General features: G+C 39.8%; 2 protein-coding genes and 1 long non-coding RNA gene across 3 annotated transcripts; 2 read left to right on the plus strand and 1 right to left on the minus strand.

The window, feature by feature from the left end:
• Nucleotides 1–563: 563 nt before the first annotated feature.
• Nucleotides 564–2,554, plus strand: LOC104245924 (uncharacterized). The gene is made up of 2 exons (XR_715853.2): nucleotides 564–918; nucleotides 2,102–2,554. It is a non-coding gene; the product is annotated as an uncharacterized lncRNA (long non-coding RNA).
• A 2,043-nt stretch (nucleotides 2,555–4,597) lies between these two features.
• Nucleotides 4,598–5,014, plus strand: LOC138885288 (uncharacterized). Its single transcript, XM_070166222.1, has one exon. It carries the CDS (start codon nucleotides 4,598–4,600, stop codon nucleotides 5,012–5,014), a length of 417 nt encoding a protein of 138 aa, XP_070022323.1.
• Nucleotides 5,015–13,868: 8,854 nt separating this feature from the next.
• On the minus strand, nucleotides 13,869–23,091 carry LOC104245923 (probable cytosolic oligopeptidase A). Its single transcript, XM_009801632.2, has 16 exons — nucleotides 22,594–23,091; nucleotides 22,311–22,478; nucleotides 21,316–21,439; nucleotides 20,676–20,752; nucleotides 20,181–20,324; nucleotides 19,854–20,084; nucleotides 19,644–19,734; nucleotides 19,142–19,263; nucleotides 18,418–18,525; nucleotides 18,075–18,320; nucleotides 16,722–16,867; nucleotides 15,653–15,770; nucleotides 14,727–14,918; nucleotides 14,437–14,502; nucleotides 14,260–14,331; nucleotides 13,869–14,146 (listed from the first exon to the last, which is right to left on the minus strand). Exons 1-16 carry the CDS (start codon nucleotides 23,041–23,043, stop codon nucleotides 14,060–14,062), a joined length of 2,442 nt encoding a protein of 813 aa, XP_009799934.2. The 5' UTR covers nucleotides 23,044–23,091; the 3' UTR covers nucleotides 13,869–14,059.
• Between the last annotated feature and the right edge of the window lie 1,404 nt (nucleotides 23,092–24,495).

A 24,495-nucleotide genomic window follows, 5' to 3' on the forward strand; every position in this document is an offset into this window, starting at 1 on the left:
ATTCTTTTCTTTATTTCATAGATAATTCAGCAAAATAATTTTTTTCAAAAATTAATTCTAAGGCTTGGGACCTTGGAATTCATTTTCGGACATACACCCAAGTCCCATATTTTACCGCGGACCTCCCGGGATCATCGGAACACGGATCCGGGTCCGTTTGCTCAAAATGTTGACCAAAGTCAACCATAATCAAATTTTTACTCTAGAAATTTCTATTTCTCATATTTTCACATAAACGGCTTTTCGGATATAGGTACGGACCACACACGTAAATCGAGGTAAGGTAAAAAGGAGGTTTTAAGGCCTTGGAATACAATATTTATTTCTATAACAAGTGATGACCTTTTGGGTCATCACAAGGAGTAATTAGGAGTTCACTTAATGGCTAAAAGTTAAATGAAAAGAAAGGAAAGAAAATGTTTTGTTTATTCTTATTTTCTGGGTCAAAGTCAATTCCAGTTGGCCCAAATTGCCCATTAATCCGCCCCAACCCATCTTCCCAACCGACCCGCCTGGCCCAATCCTCTCTTAAAACCTAGCCCCATCTTTCATTCTCAAAAAAAAAAAGAAGATCAGACCCCCTCCCCCTCCCCAACCTCTTGAAGAAATGGCACTCGCTCTCCATCTCCAACAAAAATCAGCCCCACAACATTAGAAGAAAAAAAAAACAGCCGAAACATTAGCAAAAGGCTTTTCGAAAAACATTGTTCAGCAGTTTTCTTTAAGCAAAAGTCAAGAGAAAAAGTAGTTCCTTTTTTTGGAATTCAACCTCAAATATTTCGAGTTCTGGGTTTAGATTTTCGGGTTCATTTTGCTGGCTATCGCACAAAGTGTTGTTGCATTTGCTGTTAATCCTTGCTGCAATCGATTGTTTAATAGAACGACATATTTCTTCATTGTTGATTTTTCTGCAACTAGGTACTTTTCTTTACCATGTGATGCTAAAATGTGTTCTCAAATGCTAAAGACATGAAGTTATGAGTTTATTTATTATTTTTAGCACCTCTTGATTATATTATTTTACCATGTCAAATCAGTTATCTCTTTATGTAAGCATACTAGTTTAGCTTATCTTGTGATTGTAAAGCTTTGAAGTTGTAGTAATAATTCTAGCTTTTCGTTCCTATTCATGCATTGTTGTATTTTTAATATAATTTATTCCTATGAGAAATTCGTTGAAGATGTGCTAAGTTTTCGGGTTTGTATTTAAGAGTCAATCTCTAGATGTTTGAATATCTAAAGTTGCTCGAGCTTCACAAGTCTAGATGGAAAAATGGTATTACTTTTTTTATTTTGCTTTCAGCTTTTCTTATTTTTTTTCTTCTTTGTCCTTTCTTGTTATTATAAATTTTTTGCATCTAGTTGAATATTTGTTTTTATATGTGGTAGTATGAGTTCCAGAATTTCATGAATACTTTCTAGTCTCTTTTTAATGCTAAATTCAATTTTGATTTCTTTAGTTTAGTTTAAAAGGGGTATTTTGTTAGTTAAGCTCAAATCTTGTGTGAAATTATTTTATTATCTTAAAAAATCATTTTCTCCGAGATATTAAATTATTTTTGGGCCTAAGTCAATTTAGTAATAGGTTTGTTGGAATTAATTCTCAGCTAGGTGAATGGCTTTGGGTTGTGTGGCTACAAAATGATAAAAGGATTTGAGCCAAAGAGCTAGCCCACAAATCATAAGCTAGCCCAGCTTTCTATAACTCAAGGTCTTGAAATAATCTTAAACTTCGGAGTTGAACAAATAATAAACACCGTTAGAGTGCTTTAGGTACGCTTTTAGTTAATCTATTGTGATTATGTATACGTTCGCATGACATAATTGTGATTTTTAAATTAAAATCGAAGTATACGTTCGCGCAACTTTGGGCAAAATAATAATAAATTGTTATTAGTTGTGTACACGTACGCGTGACACGGCTTTGACATACCAAACAAAACGAGTACACGTACATGTGACTCGTTTGAAGATAATTCCATAATCACGTAACTTAAAGAGCGATAAAAGGTAAAACATACATAGGTTCTAAAATAACGTAACTAGTATAATGGGTAAGAAGGATAGAATGTAAACAGATCTTAACCCACTTTCTATGCAGGTTGGATAATTTACCAAGACTTGCGTCTTGCATAACCTTTTGTATATGGGTAAAATCGAGCTTGCCCGATTTTGCCATTATTTCGAGATCAGAGAACTGCATTGAGGGACAGCCTCGTAATAGGCTAGGCCTGAGCACGAAGACAAGGTACCGAGTTCGGAGATCTACGTACCCAAAGAGATCGAGGTCCCCGACGATCGAGACCAGAGTTGATCAACTTCGAGCGGAACGCAATAACGGAAAGGCAAAATATCTGTGACCGGTCGGGGGGCATGGCGGAAATCTCGGAATGGATCAAATTAAGGGCGGTTATTTGTATCAATCATGGGATTTACTTCCGCAATTAGAATTGTACCACAATTAGGATTCCTCTAGTATATAAAGAGGGGCCCCATCATTTGTACACACCTTACATTTATACAGATCAAGACAATATAATATTTCTCTATTGTTCATCGGCTTATTATTCTTTAATTGTTCCTATTTTGCAACCCTCGAGGGTCCAACTGCTCAAGGGAATTTTCCAAGCACTGGTTTGTTTTACATTCTTATCAATTCCATCATTTATCTCTAAATTAATCAATTGGTATTAAGTGAAATCACGTATCCTTAAAACCACATTACAATTTTAATTGTTGCTCGATTTTTAGGGTAAACAGTTTGGCGCCTACCGTGGGGCTAAGGATAATATTGATTGCTTAATATTTTAACCTTCATAACACACATTACTTTTACACTTGTTCTTGTGAGTATTTTTTATTTCAGGAATCAACATGTCAAACTCTCAAGCAGTACCCACTCACACTGACACCAGCCTTGGTCTTCATGGCAAAAATGAGCACGTAGTTGCCCCGGAAAATGAAGTACCTCCAATCAATCCCGACGTACCACAGGCCGTGGATCTGGTTAATGTCAATTCTCATATCGCCATTCGTGGAGATTTAGGCGCTAACCCTGAAAATAGCGTCCGCAAAGATGCCTGAGCTACCGATCGGACCACACAAAATGGTGAAGAAGGCAGAGTTAGACTTCAAATAATATTTGACATGCTACAAACTCGGTAGGTCGCGATAGCGCAACTCCAAAATCAGAATCGAGCCCCAAGCAGAATCGAACTCGATACATCACAGGAAGTTGCTCATAGGGTCGAACCCGTGCAGGAAAAATTGAATGATAATGGATCAGGAACTGATCCCGCCATCATAAAAATGCTTGAGGATCTCACTAAATGGATAGAATCAGGTGGAAAAAAATTGAGGCTAATGACAAAAAGGTAGAAACATACAACTCATGAGTTGACCAAATACCAGGGGCACCCCCGATCCTAAAAGGATTGGATTTGAAGAAATTTGTGCAGAAGCCTTTTCCTCAAAGTGTGGCTCCGAAGCCCATTCCTAAGAAGTTTTGTATTCCAGACATCCCCAAGTATAACGGGACCACCGATCCTAATGAACACATCACTTCGTACACATGAGGAATAAAGGGAAATGACTTAGAAGATGATGAGATTGAATCCATTTTGTTGTAAAAATTCAGGGAAACTTTATCAAAGGGGGGAAATGATGTGGTACCACAATTTGCCGCCCAATTCTATAGATTCTTTTGCCATGCTCGCTGATTCGTTCGTAAAGGAGCACGCCGGAGCAATAAAGGTCGCAACCAGGAAATCGGACCTCTTCAAAGTGAGACAGAAGGACAATGAAATGCTAAGGGAGTTCGTATCTCGACTTCAGATGGAACACATGGATCTACCCCTGATTACCAATGATCGGCCTGTCCAAGCCTTTACTCAGGATTTTAACGAGCGAAGTTCGATGGCATCATATCAACTAAAGTAAAATTTGATTGAGTATCCAGCGGTGACCTGGGCCGATGTGCATAATCGGTACCAATCGAAGATCAGAGTCGAGGATGACTAGTTGGGAGCTCCATCCGGTTCCATTTACCTAAACAGGTCTGAAGGCAGGATCCAAAGGGACATCGATAGAGAGCCCCGGTCGAACAGGGATCGATACCAACCATATAACGCAGATCGGAGGAACAACAGACCAATACATAATCCTGTTTGAAATGATCGAAGGAATGATCGAGGTCAAAATTCTCGAGGGCTCATGAGTAAAAATGGCTTCGATAAACACGTCGAGCCCAAGGAATCACCATGGTTATCGGAATACAACTTCAGCATCGATGCTTCAGGTATTGTGTCAGCCATTGGGTGAATCAAGGATACTAGATGGCCCAGACCCCTGCAAACCGATCCAGCTCAAAGGAATCTAAATCAAATGTGCAAGTACCATGGAACTCATGGTCACAGAACCGGAGATTGCAGACAATTAAGGGAAGAGGTAGCAAACAGGGACAAAAAATCACTTCAGAGACAAGGATGCAAATAGGAAAAAGAAATAGGAAGAACTGCATTGCGTGATTCATATGATCGTCGGCGGGGTCGATATCCCTCAGGGTTTGACATTTAAACACACCAAATTCACAATCACAATGGAGAAGTGTACCCGAGACTACTTACCAGAAGATACATTATCCTTCAATGATGAGGATGCAAAAGGGATCGAACAACCTCACAACGACGCACTGGTAATATCTATCCTTATGAATAAAATTCAATTTAATCGTGTGTTGGTTGATCCAGGTATCTTGGAAAATATTATTCGATCAAGGGTCGTAGAGCAACTCGGCCTTCAGGATCAGATCATGCCTGCAGCTCGAGTGCTCAATGGTTTCAACATGGCGAGTGAAACCAACAAAGGGGAAATCATATTGCCAGTGAACGTGGTCGAAACTATCCAGGAAATGAAGTTCCACGTGATCGAAGGAGATATGAGGTACAATTCACTGATTGGAAGATCTTGGATCCATAATATGAGGGCAGTACCTTCAACGCTCCATCAAGCTTGAAATTCCCAACATCGCAAGGAGTCAAAACGGTGTACGGCGAACAACCAATAGCCAAGGAGATGTTTGAAATTGATGAAGTAATACCAGTATCGACACTAACATCAACCAAGGGATCAGAATCGAAGGAAAAATAGGGAGTCAAATAGCAACCACAGTCGCCAGCTTCAACCAGATCAGAACAACGGGACACTCTCGAGGATGATGATTGTATTATACCTCGAACCTTCGTAATCCCCGATGATTCCGATGCCACGAAGTCAACGGTCTAAGAGATGGATCAAGTCATACTGATCAAGCATCTACCCGATCGAAAGGTATACCTGGGCACGGGGTTAACTCCCAAGCTCGGGGAAAAACTCATTAAATTCCTTATAAAAATATGGATTGTTTTGCTTGGTCCCACCTTGACATGACAGGGATCCACCAGAGATCACCACTCATCGATTGAGTTTGGACCCAAAGTTCAGACCGATAAAGAAAAAAAGAAGGCCACAGTCCGAGGTAAAGCACGCAATCATCAAACATGAGGTAACCAAACTTCTCAAAATAGGGTCCATCCGGGAAGTAAAATACACCGAGTGGTTATCAAACATAGTTGTAGTCCCCAATAAGGGGAATAAATTTAGAATGTGTGTAGATTACAAAGACTTAAACAAAGCATGCCCTTAGGACTCTTTTCCACTGTCGAATATCGATCGCATGATCGATTCCACGGTCGGCCACGAGATCCTCAGCTTTCTCAATGCCTACTCCGAGTATAACCTAATACAAACGAACCCGGAGGATCAGGAAAAGACCTTATTTATCACTAAGTATGATACTTATTGCTATAATGTAATGTCGTGTGGGCTAAAAAATGCCAGTGCAACTTATCAACGCCTAGTAAACCATATGTTCGAATAACAAAAAGGTAAATCAATGGAGGTTTATATTAATGACATGATAGTTAATTCTCTGTGCACAGAGGACCATTTGACACATTTCCAGGAAACTTTCGACACATTGATACAGTACAACATGAAGCTCAACCCCGAGAAATATGCATTCAGGGTCGGTTCAGGCAAGTTCCTCGGCTTCATGGTATCAAATCGGGGAATCGAGATCAATCCCAATAAAATCAAGGCAATCAAAGGCATCACAATCGTGGACAACGTTAAGGCCGTACAAAGGCTAACAGGACGGATAGCTGCTTTAGGCCGGTTCATCTCGAGATCTTCTGATCGAAGCCACAGGTTCTTCTCATTTCTCAAAAAGAAGAACAAGTTTACTTGGACCCTGGAATGCCAACAGGCATTGGAAGAATTAAAGCGGTAACTTTCGAGCCTACCATTACTTCATACTCCGTAAACGGACGAGCAACTCTACTTATATTTGGCTGTCTCAGAGGTCGCAGTAAGTGGTGTCTTAGTTTGAGAATAACAAGGTACGCAATTTTATGTTTACTATGTTAGCCAAACTTTAGGTGAAGCAGAGACCCGGTACCCACACTTAGAAAAATTATCGCTTGCTCTAATAAGTGCCTCTAGGAAATTAAAACCATAATTTCCCTGTCACCCAATTTGTGTTGTAAACACTTATCCCCTTCACAACATTTTGCATAAGCCCGAGCTCTCGGGCCGAGTGGCCAAATGGGCAGTCGAAATCAGCGGGTACGATATCGAGTATCAACCCCGAACGACCATCAAGTCTCAAAGCTTATTAGACTTCGTGGCCGACTTCACACCAGCCCTCATGCCTGAGGTTGAAAAGGAGCTATTGCTAAAATCTAGCACATCCTTGGGGGTATGGACCCTTTTCAAAGAAGGTGGTTCGAATGTGAAGGGGTCCGGGCTAGGTATCGTTTTGAATCCACCCACAGGCATAACGATTAGACAATCTATCAAAACCCCTAAGTTGACAAATAATGAGGCCGAGTATGAGGCCATGATTGCAGGTCTCGAGCTAGCTAAAAGTTTGGGAGCTGAGGTCGTCGAGACCAAGTGTGATTCCCAGCTCGTGGTTAACCAGGTCAACAAAACCTTCGAAGTCCGAGAAGATCGAATGCAAAGGTACTTGGATAAATTGCAGGTAACCTTACACCAGTTCAAAGAATGGACCCTGCATTATGTACCTTGAGAACAGAATGGTGAGGCTGATACCCTTGCAAACTTAGGGTCAACAGTCGAAGATGATGAAATTAGCTCGGGGACTGTCGTACAACTTTCAAAATCGGTGGTCGAAGAAGGCCACACCAAAATAAACTCCACAAACCTAACTTGGGATTGGAGAAACAAATATATCGATTATCTAAAGAATGGGAAACTTACCTCGGACTCTAAGGAATCGAGGACTCTTCGAAAGAAAGATGCACGATTTACGTTGGCCGAAGATGGAGAATTATACAGAAGGATGTTCGATGGGTCGTTGGCAATATTCTTGGGTCCGGGAAACACCGACTACATCCTTCGAGAAATTCACGAGGGCACTTGCGTGAACCATTCCGGCGTCGAATCACTGATTCATAAAGTCATCAGAGCAGGATATTATTGAGACGGTATGGAAAAAGATACTAAGGAGTTCGTCCGAAAATGTGACAAATGCCAAAAGGCATGCGCCGATGATAAACCAACACGGAGAGCAACTTCATTCAGTCCTATCCCCGTGGCCATTCAAGAAATGGGGGATGGACATCGTTGGTCCTCTGCCATCGGGCCCAGTAAAAGCTAAGTTCATTTTATTGGTGACTGACTATTTCTCTAAATGGGTTGAAGCATAGGCTTTCGAAAAAGTCAGAGAGAAAGAAGTTATAGACTTCATCTGGGATCACATCTTATGCCGATTCGGGATACCCGCCGAGATAGTGTGCGACAATGGAAAATAATTTATCGGCAGCAATGTAACAAAGTTCCTCGAAGATCATAAAATAAAAAGGATATTATCGATGCCATATCATCCTAGTGGGAACGGATAGGCCGAATCAATGAACAAGACCATCATTCAAAACCTGAAGAAAAGGTTGAACGATGCTAAGGGGAAATGGAGAGAAATTTTTCCCAAAGTCCTTTAGGCATATTGAACAACAACAAAATCCAGTACGAGGGCAATGCCGTTCTCCTTAGTATATGGCGCCGAAGCTCTGATCCCGGTCGAATTTGGGGAACCAAGCATCAGGTTTCGATACACAACAGAAGAATCAGACCACGAGGCTATGAGCACAAGCCTTGAATTTTTAGACGAAAAACGGCAAGCCACCCTCGTTCGAATGGCCGCTCAGAAACATCGAATCGAAAGATATTATAATCGAATGGCCAACCTTCAATACTTCAAAATATGGGACTTAGTTATGAGGAAAGTCACCCTCAATACTCGAGACCCAAATGAAGGGAAACTCGGCCCAAATTGGAAAGGGCCATATCAGGTCCTCGGTGTCATCGGAAAAGGATCTTACACACTTGGCACAATGGAGGGCGAACAATTGCCAAACAATTGGAACATATCACTCCTCAAATGATATTATTTCTAAGGTATGACTTTCTCCCTTTTCATTTGTATTTGATACTAACTTATTGCAGGTGTTCAATCGAAGACGTTGAGAAGCTATTCAATACGAAGACCTTAGATTTTAAATCACGCGTTGCACTTTTTTCCCCTTAGATCGATTTTTATCCCAAATGGGTTTTTCCGGCGTGGTTTTTAACGAGGCAACAATTTTATGTGCTACCTGGGGACAATTCAACAGTATCGGAAGCTTCTTTACAATCAACCTCGAATACTAGGGAGCATCACCCTCGGATGTTATGTTTTCAAGGAAGATGTTTCATGTCAATAGGGTCTCGATAGGAAAATTTTGTAAAGGGCCAAACAGTCAAACGAACCATGCCCGTGTAGACTGCTCGAGCCCTAATGACAAAACATATACGCACAAATAATCTATTGAAAGAAGTACTTTTTCCTTATTAGATCTTCCATGCCTCAGTGAAATTTCTATTTTACAGTTTCGTACTTACGATATTTTACGGAAACCGGCTTAAGAGCCAATCACAACTAAAGCTCGAGCAATTAACTCCGTACTCGGGGACTGTCGTCCAAATATCGACACGCTCGAATTGTTAAACTTCGAAATCTTAAGACCTTAAAAAGGCAACCCTCAATTTTATGGGCCACAGCCACCCCACTCTGGGACTAATACTTCGAACAAGTTTGAAGTATAATCGATAAACAAGCCCAATGGGAAAATATCAAGTTAAAGGCTACGACCAAACTAACACGGTTCGGAGACATACGAATTCCGTAATAAAACAGGCCTTCAAATATTTTCACAAAAATAGTTAAACAAGGCTACCCTCGGCAAAATTACAAAAGGTTTAGATAATATCAACCCTCGAAAACCATAAGGGGTACAAAATTATTCGAACTCTCGAACAAACTTATGGCAAGGCATAACAAAGTTTTTGATAACTCTAATGGGTACAGAGCTACCTCGTGCTAAGGCATAATAAATTTTTATATGATTAATCTTTTAAGCCGAAAAGGGAAGAAGCCACTCTTTTGAGGCCATATCGGACCAATTCAAAGAGCCTAAGGGCCATTATATTTTTTGGGTTCGAGGATCCGCCCTCACTCAAACGGAACCTAAGGGTTTTTTTCTACTCCGATTTCGAGCAAATACTCACTCGATGATAGAGACTATATTAGCCAGCTCTGATCAAATTGCTTAAGTTTCGGATTTACAAACAAACGAAAATGAAAATTTTTACAAGGCAACGAAGTGAGTCAAATTTCTCACAAGACCTAAAGTATATCAGAATTATCACAAGGCGAAAGCAAAACAAAGTTTTCATGAAACCAAAATTAGAGGCAAATCGGAAAGAAAAAGGATCTTTCATATATGCAAAAGTATTTACAAAGACCACTCAGGGTCTTACACAAAAATCCAAAAAAGAAGGAAAAAAATTTTAAGTGCCTAATCTTCCCTGGGAGCTTCATCTTCATCTTCTCCGCTCTCGGATCCGCTCGCACTCCCGGAGTCATCATCATCAGAGAGCAAAGCTTCGGCTTCAACCTCTAGCACTTTCTCATTCTCGATATCGGTCGTGAGGTCAAAGCCACGAGCATGAATATTTTCGAGAGTCACTCTCCGAGACTGGCATTTAGCATGCATGGCAATGCGGGATAATCGAACTTGAGCAGCATCGAAAATTTCCTTTGCTCGAACGTTAGCGGCTTCGGCATCGGCTCGATAGACGTCCACGACCGCCTCTGCCTCGGCCTTTACTTTTTCCGCCTTATACATGGCTTTTGCAAGCTCAGCGGCCAACCGAGTCTTGAGCTCTTCAATTTTTGTGGCTCGGGTCAAGATCTCCTCCTTCACGCTTTAGAGTTGACATTCAATCGAAGACAGCTGGGCTCGAGCTGTATTGTTCTCCGAAGAGAGGCGGTACATGTTCTGCTTCCACCCCAAAGTCTCTGCCTCTTTCACCTCAACCTCCTCGTGAAGCTGATCAATCTTTTCGGCCTTCTGCTGAACCTGCATTATCTAAGTGTTAGTCGCCAATATCAAATTGATATGTCAAGCTCCTAAACATTTACGTTACCTACTTCAGTTTGCTCTTTATGAGCTCTTACAAATTCAGCTCGAAGGTCCCTAATCTCCTCTTCGTTTTGCACATAGAGGAGTTTGAGGGCGTCTCTCTCCTCCGTGAGCCTTTTGAGATCGGCCTTACACCGGTTCAGCTCAGCTCGAGATTTGGAAAATGCTTCCCGACGGAGCATCACAACTTGTGAAGAAAAGAAGGAAATCAGACAAAAGGAAATAAAAGCAAACGCAAACCTAATAACGGGGATTGAGATCTACCTAGTTCAGGAGTCGATGAGCCTCATCGAAAATTATTGATGCATCTAGGTCAGAAACACCATCGACCCCCGTAAAGCAGCCATGAAATATGCCATCCCCTTCGTGGGTCGTCCCCACATCGGGGGTCTCTATAGATTGAGTCTCCCAAAATTGCCCTTCAGAAAATGTGGGGCCGGGCAACGAATCATCAATATTAATTGCCCCAAGTAAGCCACTTGGGGCACTCTCTCCTTTTCAAGGGGCCTCGAGATCGGACCCTTCGGGCACAATCGCCGATTGTTCGTTACGGCGGACAGGCATACTCGCCGATTGTTCATCACGGTGAAAGACATCTTCAACCCCCGATGACTCGGGGACTTTGCTCAAACCATCTTCCGAGGTACGAGGTCTCCGAGGTCCGAGGATGAGCCTCCTCTACTATCACCGGCTCAACTGCTTTTGAAGCTTCGACGCTTCCCTTCTTTCGAGCCACCAGCTCACAGTTAGCATCTTCTTCATCCTCTTCTTCATCTCGTAGTTTATGGACTACATTTTCTGACAGGGTGGCGACATCTTGCTTCGGCTTGCGAGCCTTGTTCTTCTTAGGCTTTAGGGTACCGGAGGGCGAGACCCTTTTCCTCTTCTTATCCTTAACCGGTTTCGGGGCCTCCTCTTTCCCAGGCGGGGCCGGCCTTATTTCGGCAACATCCCCGAGACATGCATAAAAGGGAATCAAGGACAAATGGAAAGAAACGTTTCAGAAAAAAGCATCAAACTTTTGAGCGTATAAGGTAAGCTTACCATGATTCTTGGCCTCCCACCAGCCCCTCGCTAAATCGTGCCACGAGCGCTCAGCATATGTAGAAGTTGAAGTCAGCTTCCGAACCCAACTTTCGAGGTTCAGGATTGCACCGAGCACTCAGGGGACCGCTACATCATAAGAAAAGACTTGGGTAAAAATAGATGCAGGTAAAGGAAGATAAAAGAAACAAAGCAATCAACATAAGGTGTTGATGGATTTGTACTTACGCTTCATGTTCCATTCCTCGGGGAACGGCATCTTCTCGGCCGGGATTAAATCGGAGGTTTTTATTCGGACAAACCGACCCATCCAGCCCCGATCCGTGTCCTCTTCTGTACTCGAGAACAACACTTTTTTGGCTCGGCGATTGAGCCTTATTAAGCCGCCCCGATAGAGACATGGGCTATACAGTCTAATGAGATGGTCGAGGGTAAATGGCATCCCTTCAACCTTGCTCACGAAGATCGGAGCAAGATAACGATGCGCCAAAAGGAAGGGTGGATCTGGCCAAGAGTTATTCGGTACTGGCGACAGAAGTCGAGAATAACCGGATCAACGGGACCCAGCGTAAAGGGGTAAGTGTAAACACTTAAGAACCCTTCTACATAGGTGGTGATGTCCTCTTCAGGGTTAGGAACCACCACCTTTTTATTTTCCCAATGACAATCTTTTTTCACCCGCTCGAGATCGCCTTCAGTTATCGAGCATATATATCTCGACATAGGCTCACATCGGCCAGGGGCCGAAGAGGGTTTCTCGACTTTGAAGTCAGAGGAAAGATCGCACGACCACGGAACATAGTCCTCAATGCGTGGCGCCACCGGTGTTTTATCGTCGGTCGGCTGCGATGAAGAAGCTTTTTCCTTTTAGGGAACGGTTTTTAATATTTTCGCCATTGTTATATGAGTTCAAAGAAAGAAGAAGATGAAACTTGTTGTTTTAAGAAAGGATTGGCAAATGGGATTTGAAGAACCTGCGAAATTGAGAAGCTTGAAGGGAATAGAAGAGTTTTTGAAGATTAGGGGAAATTTTTAAAGTAAAATTTGAAAAAATTATAAAGAGGATCTATTTATAATATTGCTATGACGGTTGGAAAACACTAGTGGCCGACCATTAACTAGCACTAATTAATGGTCTTGGGAACTGTGCAGACGCAACGCTTCAGTCGTCTCTATCGCGGGGGTGACGTCGTACTCGGTCGATATGCAAAATCAAAGACTCAGTTCGTTTCTTCTCATTACACTCCAAGAAACGAGGGGACTATCTGTATACGGGTAAAATCGGGCTTGCCCGATTTTGCCATTATTTCAAGATCAGTGAACTGCATCGAGGGTCAGCCTCGTAATAGGCCAGTCCTGAGCACGAAGACAAGGTACCGAGTTCGGAGATCGAGGTCCCCGACGATCGAGACCAGAGTTGATCAACTTCGAGCGGAACGCAATAACGGAAAGGCAAAATATCTGTGACCGGTCGGGGGGCATGGCGGAAATCTCGGAATGGATCAAATTAAGGGCGGTTATTTGTATCAATCATGGGATTTACTTCCGCAATTAGAATTGTACCACAATTAGGATTCCTCTAGTATATAAAGAGGGATCCCCATTATTTGTAAACACCTTACATTCATACAGATCAAAGCAATATAATATTTCTCTATTGTTCATCAGCTTATTATTCTTTAACTGTTCTATTCATACAGATCAAGGCAATATAATATTTCTCTATTGTTCATCAGCTTATTATTTCTTTAATTATTCTTATTTTGCAACCCTCGAGGGTCCAACTGTTCGAGGGCATTGTCCAAGCACTGGTTTGTTTTACATTCTTGTCAATTCCATCACTTATCTCTTAAATTAATCTATTGGTATTAGGTGAAATCATGTATCCTTAAAACCACATTACAAGTTTAATTGTTACTCGATTTTTAGGGTAAACACCTTTGACACTTAAAATGTACTCTCAATCTCAGTAAGAAGACTTTTGCAGAATTAGCCGGGCATTTGGTTCAAATCATTAGCTCGGAAAGTAATCAATTCCACTCCTGCTTACGCGATTTTGAAAAAACAGAACTCCATTGAAATTACTTGGCGAACCTTTTCCTGGAGGAGAATAGGTAAACAACATCTACCGATTACATGTTAAGATTAACCAAACAAAGCCTATCCGCTGGCACGACATGCATTACGATTTGTCATAATGATCAAAATCGTATAAAGGGGAAGAGTAATAGAGACGAGGAAGAACCAAGAAATTCATTTATAACCAGTAAATCAGATGCTACTAATCCATATTATCCGATTCTCAATAACAAAGCTCGTTCTGAAATAAATAATATATCAAGCCTTGAAAAAAATGCAGTTACATCCAATGGCGTGAAAGCATGCAAATACTTCTAGTGGCCATTAAGATTGCACAAGGTTTTAAAACGATCTCATGCAGAGGCAGTAGCTGGGAGTAGGCCGTTATGCCTAAGCAGCGGTTCTGGAGAAGGTTCCCGACCTCTAAATTGCACGAAAACCTGAATATGCATCCAAAAATCGTTAAGAGTCGTGGCAAATTATTAGCAGTGTGTAAATCAGATAAGAAAAGAATGAGCAAACATAAGAAGACATTGACATGTTTAACCCCTACCTCCAATGGAGCCTTTCCACCTCCAAGAGCAAGAACGGTCTCCCTGAATCTGTGGCCTGTTTCTTTCACAGCCTACTCAAAGTCAAAGCCACTAATTAGTTGAATTGTGATATTCAATAAAATGACAGCTATAAGACTAAAGAATACTGAATCAAAGTAAACTTTCTCAAACTTTACCTTCTCATTCTCTAGCCCAGCATCCTCGAATGCAGAGAAAGCGTCTGCAGACAAAACCTCTGCCCACTACAAAAATTGCAAAACAATTTTGCACTTAGATGTGGTTAAAGGCAAGTCTTAAATCGCAATCTAACACATTTCCCGAAAAATCATTTTTCATAGAAAAGAGAGATTTGAAAAGACATAACTCCCTCTTTTAATCCAACAATATTTATACATAAGACTCACAGTAACTACAAGTAACTGGAAAAATATAGGAGCTAAGAACCACTAAAAGATAGGAGAAGCACCTTGTAACTGTAGTATCCAGCAGCATATCCACCCGCAAAAACGTGACTGAAACTGCAAAGGAACTTATCCTCTGGGAGTGGAGGAAGCACTTGGGTTCTCTTAGAGACCCGTCGGTCAACACAATAGATTGATTCTGAGCCACCCGGAACATATTTTGCATGTAACTCAAGATCAACAGTTGCAAATCTCAACTACAAGAACAGTTTTATGGCCACCGGTAAGCATTTCCACAGCACCACAAGTCATGGCATTAACGTCATTAATGATTAGAAAATAGAAGAAAATATCCGTGGAACAAATTACTCCCTTGGACAATCTAGATGTCTAGAAATAAATCACATAACGCAAAGGAAACGATCCAACAGAGACCATTAGGGCAAACACAGCCACTGTTGTATGAATTAGTATGACCGAAAAAATCCGTTTAGTGGCTATTACTCTTTTCAGAATATTTTTGGAGAACCTACTATTGGCACAACTTGATTGTTGAACTAGACCTGAAGACAAACCATGAATAACCATACAACCCACAAAATGTCAAGTTAGAATATGTTAAACGAGTTGTTTCCAATTCCTGAAGATCTGATTTAGAAAGTTGGAGTTCAGGTCCTGTTTCTCTCTCCATCCAACTTCCAAGTACACAGAGAAAGGCCAACAACATGTATCTTAGCTTTGGTACACTGGAAAAACCTTGGAAATGAACCAGCAGAACAGTATATGTCAAATGCACTTTCTGGAGAGATTAATGTAACCCACGAGGAGTTTTAGGGGAAAAAAATAATACGATTCCTACCTCAAAACATGAAGAATTTGGAATATGGTTTGTTGGTTAATACTAAAGGGTGGAAAGAAAGATGTATCAAGAGATTATTATTTGAAAAAGTAACAGCGAACCCAGAAAAAGAGAAAAGTGGGCAGCGCTCACCTGCCGAAGGCTTAAGGTACCAGCACGAAAAGTCCTAGCAGTAAGAAGCTTCTTGTATATGTCTTCTGGGAGAGACTCTCCAGTTTCATGATGCTTAGCAATGCCCATCAGAGTATCCCTGCAACAGCCATCAAGAAAATGAGTAATCAACAGATGACTGATCCAAAGGAAAGAAACACGGATATCTTCAACTATATCGCCACTCTAGCAGACTCATATCCTTTTGAGGTGCTGTATATTACAGCATGATGCAACATCTGAGGCTGAAACTAAAATTCTACAAACTCAGAGAAAGATAGCATTCAAAGCCAGGATAGGCATAATTAAGTTAGTTCCATGAAAATTACATGTTGATGATAAGTTACAGGTTATCTATGGGCAGGAGTGAGAAGAAGAAATTATTTCATGATTAAAGAGTAAAATTTCGGTCACATATGGTTTTAGAAACGGGCAAGGACAAGCAACTTATATAGAATGATTAACTAATACAATTTGCATAAAAATACAATGTCTTGAGCGAGTACACTATGGAGCATCAGTTGTCAGTACTAACAAGTTAACATAAAGTGAGACATGCGAAAGCACTAATCAGATCCACGTAACAATTATACGAAGCGTCTGGTAGAATTATCAACAAGTCATACTCCTAAAGTGAAAAAAGGATTGACAAATAAGTTGTTTATCAAAAAGAAAGAAAGAAGAGAGGACAACAAATAGAAAACGTCTTCTGTCCGGAGACAGACAGAACCCGCTGAAGGAAAAATCAATATAACAAGCTGTTCCGAATCTCTGCCTGCTCCCAACTTCATTTATTGAAAGATCTCAAGTACAACAAAATGAAAAAACTGGTATTAAAGGTGCCAACTAAAATATACTTTGTATAAAAATGTCTCTTTTTACAACAGAGCAATTTGTTGATTTAAAGCTTGAAAGACAGGGGTCCTTTGGAAACAGCTTCAGAGAAATGTTTTGTCCTCCGCTTTGGTTTTGAAAACCAAAGTGGCGAACTAACTTGGTAATGCAACCAAAACCAAATGTTTAAAGTATCATTGCTAAGACATCATTATACCTGTGATAGCACCAATTTTCCATGAATTGTGATGGTAATTCCACAGCATCCCATTCTACGCCCCTTATACCAGCAACCAAACCCTCATCCTGCTTAGTGAGCATATGCTGAAGGGCGTGTCCAAATTCATGGAAGACAGTCTCAACCTACAAAAGCAGGCATGTAATCAACACCAAAACCACACCTAATGATAACTTAGATGCTGAAAAAAGTGTTTGATCTTATACTACCATAAATTTTCGTGAACCTATAAATATAACCCTGATTTGAAGCATCATAAAATATCTCATAAACAAGCTAACGAAGAAGTCAAGAGCGCAAAAGATTTTATTGTTAGTCGAGAACTTGAACAAGAGGAGGATCACTCATGTCAGCAAGTGCTATATGTGGAGATGTTTGGAAGAATATGTGGGTCAACTCTTACTACATTGTTAGGCAGCTACGCGCTTGCGAGGGAGATTCTGAATTGGTTCAGAATACAGTGTGTCATGCCAAGCACAGAGAAAGAAGCACCGTAATCTGAGCTTTGAGAAGAAGAAAGAGAAGACCGAGACATGGGATGTTGCCCTACTAATTCTTATGCGGATAATATGGAAAGAGAGAAATAGGAGAATGTTTGAAGAGTTGAGAAGTATTTTTTGTGTGTGAAGGGTAGCCTCGCGCTTCCAATTTCTTTTTGGTGTACCCATGAGGTTCCTGTTTGTATAGATGATTGGATGACTAGTTAGAGAACCATAATTTAGCCTAGGCCTCTTTATCCATTTGTATACTACTTGTACATGGGGGATTTCCCCAGCATTAATAAAATCGTTTACATTAAAAAAAGAAATTTCCAAAACTAAAAAGTAGTTAAAACATCTTCTCATCATCATAGAGTAGAAGAAATAACAATCTATTTTCCACTTAATGTTTCCTGTCGCCACTAGCTTTTCCAAACTAAGGGGATATTGTTCCTTACTGCTCACAGAAACATCCAGACCTACATTATACATTGGCATATCCTTCTGAAATCATTTCCTTCTACTCTTCAGACAATAACTCTTTCTTCTTTCAATATGAGAGTCCTCTTCTTCACTCCCGCATTTGCTTAAAGCCCGATTTTGTTTATTTGTACTTGTTGATTGGAAAAATCAACACCAAAAGTCCTCCCTCTCCTCCCCTACTCATGTCCCTCCTTCCAAGACCACCACAAACCACCCAAAAGAAAATTATTAGAAACACCCACTATGATGCAAAGCCTAATTAGCCAAGGCTGATGCAATATAATGCAGCACCATACCTTACTGAGTTATTAGTCCAACCATTTCGGAACACCATGACTTGAAGGTACTTAGAGTCAAAATACATGCTTACCTCGCGGAATGTCATTAGGCTGGGTTTATCCCCAACTGGTGGCATTTGATTACAAACCATGTGGGCAACAGGCAATCTAGTAGAGGCACCATCTAGTGATAATACACGGCTTCGGCTAACAACTTCATCCATCCATGCACCTCCACGTTTCTCAGACGGACGAGAGTATGGATCAAAATAAAAGTAGGCAATGGGACTTCCAGAGGAATCATTCACGCGGTAAAACCGCACATCGTTGTTCCAAACCTAGAAATCACATACACATTCATGAACAACATTATTTGCCACTCCATACAGGAGAAGGAAGAGAGGTAAAAGAAAAGGCAAGTGAACAAAATCTTACCGGAGCTAATCCATCAGCAGGCTCAACATTGATACCAAACAGCATATTTACAAGGCTGAAAAGACCATCCATAACCCTAGGCAATGAAAAGTATGGGCGTAGTTCTTCCTGTAAATAAGCAGCCTATGAACTTAGAGCTGTACAACAAGTATCAAGAGGAAGTTCTATAATGTCTAGATTATAGAATGTACAAGGCACCGGTCCACTAACAAATAAGGGACAAATTATAAGACTTTACTTACTTACTGACCAAACAAGAAAAAAATAAGGAACTTACATTAATATTACCAAAGGAAGTACAAAAAAAATTGCAGCTAAAAACAACAATAATACAAGTGTATAGTAACTACAGAATGAGGCTAAAATGTATATTCCACTTAGCAAGATATTTATGGTCTCCAACTCTTAACTAAGGGTATAATTGATATCATGTTCAACTAAGTTTGTCTGGTTTATTTTTTTTTTTGGGATAAGGATTTTGAACCGAGTTTGTTATAAAGTTTTTGTTTAAGAAAGGACGATCAGGACGCATAAAGCTTCTAAAATACTCGTCAGACTATCAGAAAATAAAAGGACATCATAAGAAAGGCAATTCAAGAAATGTATAAAAAAAAAAATCACATCCGTCCATGCGCATAGTAAGCTGTGCTAAAGGGTATAGCTTCCAATCAACACAGAAATTAAAAAAAAAAAAAAGGGGGGGGGGGGGGGAGAGACAATCCACCTCGTTTAGCTCATACTTAGATTCACAAAGCCTCTCACTCCAGAAAGTAATATCCCAATGGTTCAAATCATCAGCTTCTGGAGCACCTTGACTTTTACAAAACTCTTTCAGGTCTTCCAAATCTACAAAGATCAGGGGAAAAGCTTGTGAACTCAAAAAACTGCCAGCTAAGAGAGGTCAACCAGTTAATTTGATTGCATAAAAGAAAGAAGAGAAAGAAGAAAAGTGATTCATATCAAAAGCACAAAAAACAAGGTGGTTAGGTGGTATCATCTTGTTTTCAAGACAGGTAAAACAAGAAAAGAAGAAGTAACCTGTTTATAAAGATCTATCACCTATCAACACTTGTCTATTTTACCTCATGTCTACCAACTGAAGACTAAAAAGGAAAGCTCAGAACTGATAAAGCCAAATATTAAAGAACAAAAAGATTAAAACTGATAACAAAGGCCGAGTATACTTTACATCTCAAATACCATTGAGATGATTTTGCAGGCCCTACCTTTGACTGCAGGATCCCAAGAAGCACTGCGAAGCTTTTCTAAAAGCTCTTCAGCTTTATCAACAGTGGCCATTTTCATTGCCATGCTTACCTATATACATAAACAATTTTAATCTTCAAAAAGGAAAGAAATTTAAAAAACATAGATGGCCTTTTTTGGGGGACAAAAAACATAGATGGTATTGTGAGTTCGAAAGTAAAAATGTATACCTCGGCATAGTTATTGTATCCAAGGAGCTTAGCCTTTTCCAACCTAAGCTTAAGAATTTGGTCAATTATCCCAGTGTTATCAAGGTCTCCATCAGAAGCACGGTTTATATACGCACGGTAAACCTCCTCTCTTAGAGTTCTATTCTTTGCGTGCTGCATGACAGCCATATAACTTGGTGCATCCAATGTGATTATCCATGGCCCATCTTCTGCAGTAGCTTTTTCGTGCCCCTGTTATCGGTTATGGGCAGTAGAAAACGCATAAGAGAAAAGGTAACTAATGATAATTCAATTGTCAAATATACACGAAGAGAGCTTCTGTCTTACCGTAGACACTGCTGTCTGTGCAGCCAAACCAAGAGATGTGGCAGGCAATCCCTCAATATCTTTCTTATCAGTTATTAATTTTTCGAACTTCTTGGTGGCATCCAAAACATTCTCCCCAAATTTCTGAGATAGCTTTGCTAATTCCTGCAAAAGGAAGATAAGGTCAAAAACAAGATAGTGAATTGAAAATTCCGTCTTAGCTGCACAACAACGGTCTGACTGTTTTGCACATTGCTCTCCCCTCCCCTGGCAGGCGAGGTACCAACCCAACCACCCAAAAAAGAAGAAGCCAGAGAAAATGAAAAAACAGCCAGAACATAATCAGAGGGCTGTATAAGTAACTTCGAACATATATCTAAAAGCCATGACCTGTAGAAAGATTAGTCCAATTCCAGTCCATTAAATTTTTCCACTTGTTAACAGTACATTTTAGAAGAGACATTTCCGGGGTATAGAACAATGAGAAAGCTAGGCTCAATAAGACACGATAGATACCTGTTCAATCTTGTTAAATTGCTCTCTTTTATCATCCTCAAGGGCGATACCACTTAGTACAGCCTCCTTTATTTGCGCTGCACGAGCAGGAAGAAGAGTGTGAGACGACGATCTAAAACATTAGTTTGCGGTTGACAAAAATACACTCATGGAAATGACCTCAAAAGAAGGTAAGAGGTTAGGTGATACTCTTAAACAGTAAAAATATGGTTTCCCTTTTTTGGGGATGGGAGTTGGGAATCTTCTTTTTCTTTTTCTTGTGCGCGGGGAACAGTTCATGTTTAATGGAATCCTGTGACCAATAGGAACAACTACAGCAAATTCTAACACATATAAACCACAATTAACAGAAACTTCACCCATGGTGACACTCTTCTTCGTCATGGACGTTCGAAGAAATTATTGTACATACAAGATAATAATGTACAGTTCTCAACTTCACCAGATGAACAATAACCTTGGCAGGTTCAGCACAACTACCAAAAAATTGGCAGACAGATCTCGTGATACATTACAAGAAGATCAAAACTAAAATTTAGAGTCATAGACAGACAGCTAATGGAAGTAAATTGATTTTCATGCTAAAAGACACCTCCTCCCGAATTTCAACAAATGAAAGGAAAGATTTTCATGAACTTACAGTCAACTATTCGTTTACGAGCATCACTCAAAGACTCCCAATCAGGAGACTCCCGTATGGCTTTGAATGCATTATAGATTGGCTTGCTCTGACCCAATTTAAGCGAAAAAGCAACTTTTTCCGGCTACACGAAAAGAAAATAATATTAACGCTGCACAGGAGGAAAGTAGTAGTATACGTAAGCAATAAGTAAAAAGGAACATGTGTATCCTGAAGTGAGACAAATTTCTAGCGTCAAACTTTGTACATAAAAAGATTTATAGTTGGTTAAATCATGGAGAAAGTGTGGTGTCCTACTGAAGATATCATCATCTATTCAGCAAACAATTCTGGTTAGTATTCCTTGCAGTCTAAATTAAGGCATTAAAACTCTTCTCTGCTTTTTTTTTTATGGAGCCAGAGGTGCAAGGCAAAAGCTATAATACAAATTAGTAAAATTTAACAGCTTGTTTTGATGGTTGTTACCTATTGTATTTTGGTATTGTTGCTATGTTTGTTTTGATTGTTTATGTAACGATGAAAAGTGCCATATGTATCATTATATGTAATGACCGATTTGGTGGTCGCGTCTTACCTTTTTCTCACCTTGCCCTTACTTATTAAGTATTAAACAATCATATTTTACCTGTACCCTACCTTTTTATATAATAATTTTATCACGTATCCTATTTTTTCTTTGTAATATTGTAGCTTATTCTTCAGATTGCTAAGTACGTGGCATCATGAAACGACGAGAAGCGTATAAACCAAAACAATATAATACAATATAATAGTACAATGAAATACAATACATTATGAAACATATATAACAACCATCCAAACAAGCTGTAAATCTACAGAGAGACAAGACTAAAGCTATAAATTTAATTAACATGTAAAAGGAAAAAGACCATCTTGAGCTGATTGAATGAAAAAGACACTATCTTTACACTCTATAGACACAAAAAGAAATTAAAGATCATAGTCCAAAAGAAGTAGGCCCTTAAATAACGAACCTGAACTTCTTCAATAGCGGAACGAAGATCAGGATTATCTTTAACAGACTTAAGATGATTCACGGCACCCCAAACAACCGTCAATCTATCAACTATCTTCTCCAACGGCTCCACCAGCTTCGGCCAGGTGGGCTCCACCGTCTTCTCCAAAGCTTCTAAATCCTCATCCTACACGCAATTCACAAAAACAAAAAAAGAACACAAATTTAATGCGCCATATTACTAATTCCCACGCACTTTCTCTAAGAGCCAAAAGAGAAACAAAAGAAAAGAAGAAACATACGACTTGTTTGAGCAAAGCACGAATTCCAGGACGAACGTGCTTGGCCTCGATTGAATCGAAGGGTGGGAAATAGAAGTCCTTCAACAGAGGATTGTCATCGGAAGTAGTAGTCGACATTTTAGTAGGATGATCGGAAATTGATCCCGGCGCCGGACAAAACGATCTGACGGCGATGGTTTTGCGACGGTGATGAGGAGAAGGGGGTGTTGACTTGGGGAGAGTGTGAAGACAGAGTGCGAAAGAGGAGGACCAAAGGGGACAGGAACGGCACTGAAGTAAATTTTTTGTTGTTGGACGGGAGAAAGCAGGGGTTTTTAAGCAAAAGTGAGCTGAAAGAGATAGAGAAAAGCGAGTCGCCATTAGCATGAGAAGGGTTATAATAAGCGACGGAGCAGGAGTAAAGCCGTACTGGGCTCGGTTTCGTGCTGACCCTATCCTACTATACTTCATCTCTTTTTTTTTTGTCCGAGTTTGAATAAAGTGTAAAAGTCTAGTACTTCTCTAGACCCATGATATGTTGACGTGATGGATTAATATGTACAGATATCTAGCCTACTAGGGGTCGTTTGGTTGGTCAATCATAAAAAAGTTCTTTGTGTTATAAATAGTATTTTATTTATGGTGAATGTCTATATTTAAGAGAGATTTTAAGGATTTTACTTGGTTAATCATACAAAAGGTTCTTTGTGTTATAAATAGTATTTTATTTATGGTGAATGTCTATATTTTAGAGAGATTTTAGGGATTTTACTTGGTAGTTAAGTCACTCTTTTCCTATAAATAGAGGGATCATATTCAATTGTAATTGATCCCAAATCAATAAGAATCTTCTCTCTCTACTTTTCTCTGCAATAACCAATTGAGTAGAAGCTTTGGGATTGAGCGTAATGATTGTCAATTGTTCCATGAACTTCCTTCATAATTAAATTCTGGATTTAAAGTATTTTACTTTATTTTTCTCTTTTAAATTCTTGACATTCTATAATTTGATTTTAAATACAAGCAAAGAAAATAAATTTTGATTATAACTCTAATGGAGTTAGTAAGAAATTATAACCACCCGAATGTTAGATCTGATTTTAATGATGCAAATAATATATCTGTGCAGGAACTCAAGGAAGCATCCAAGATTGAAGGAATCAAGAGAAAGAAATCAATTAACCATCCGGAGATTTAGAATCAATCAGAGATTGATTTAAATGGAAAAGAAGCAATCGAAGATCTTGCTAGATAAACAATCAAGCTGCTACTATCAGAAAGACCAATAATCAAGGAGTAAAACTCGCGTTATCAAAGCCTGTAGAAGGAAAGCTATTAATGAAGAAGAGCAACGACAAGCTGCTAATTTCGGAAGGACCAACAATCAAGGAGTAAAACTCGCTCATCAAGATCTGTAAAAGGAAAGCTATCAATGCCCTCGCATCAAGGAAGAGCAACGACAAATAACATTATTCTTGGAAAGAATCAATCTCTTTCCAAGGATCAAATCTCTTGGGTTGTCAAATCTCTTTAGCAAACGGCCTCCTAAAAGTATTTATACACATTGTTAAGGCTTAGACAAACATACTTTGATCGAACCAAATACCCTCTCTTTGTTCTACTACAAAAAAACATTTTAGCCCTCTAAGACCTGCTGTGTAACAAGTTAGAGAAGAAAGAGAGAACAACACTGGTGATGCATTGTATCAAAAGAGACGAGTGTTATAGGAACTGAGTTATCACGTCATTTCCATTGTACTCGAAGAAACACATTTACTAAAGAGAACTCCCTTGCAACCCAATGGGACTGGACTAGGATTCACATTGAATCCGAACTAGTATAAAAATTCTGGTGTCTTTAATTCCCGCATTTACTTTCAGCATCTTATATTCTGTTATTACAACTGTTAGTTTATTGCATCT

This window comes from Nicotiana sylvestris, chromosome 2 (assembly GCF_000393655.2).
Source record: "Nicotiana sylvestris chromosome 2, ASM39365v2, whole genome shotgun sequence".
In the NCBI taxonomy this organism is placed as follows: Eukaryota; Viridiplantae; Streptophyta; class Magnoliopsida; order Solanales; family Solanaceae; genus Nicotiana; species Nicotiana sylvestris.

What these genes read in the sequence shown, in the direction of transcription:
- LOC138885288 (XM_070166222.1), top strand. Translation starts at nt 4,598, where the DNA reads ATGGAGAAGTGTACCCGAGACTACTTACCAGAAGATACATTATCCTTC.
- LOC104245923 (XM_009801632.2), bottom strand. Translation starts at nt 23,043, where the DNA reads ATGAAGTATAGTAGGATAGGGTCAGCACGAAACCGAGCCCAGTACGGC. An exon ending in TTGGGATCCTGCAGTCAAAG is followed by an intron (nt 19,264 to 19,643) that starts GTAGGGCCTGCA and finishes TGATCTTTGTAG; the next exon opens with ATTTGGAAGACCTGAAAGAG. An exon ending in CTGGATACTACAGTTACAAG is followed by an intron (nt 14,503 to 14,726) that starts GTGCTTCTCCTA and finishes CAATTTTTGTAG; the next exon opens with TGGGCAGAGGTTTTGTCTGC.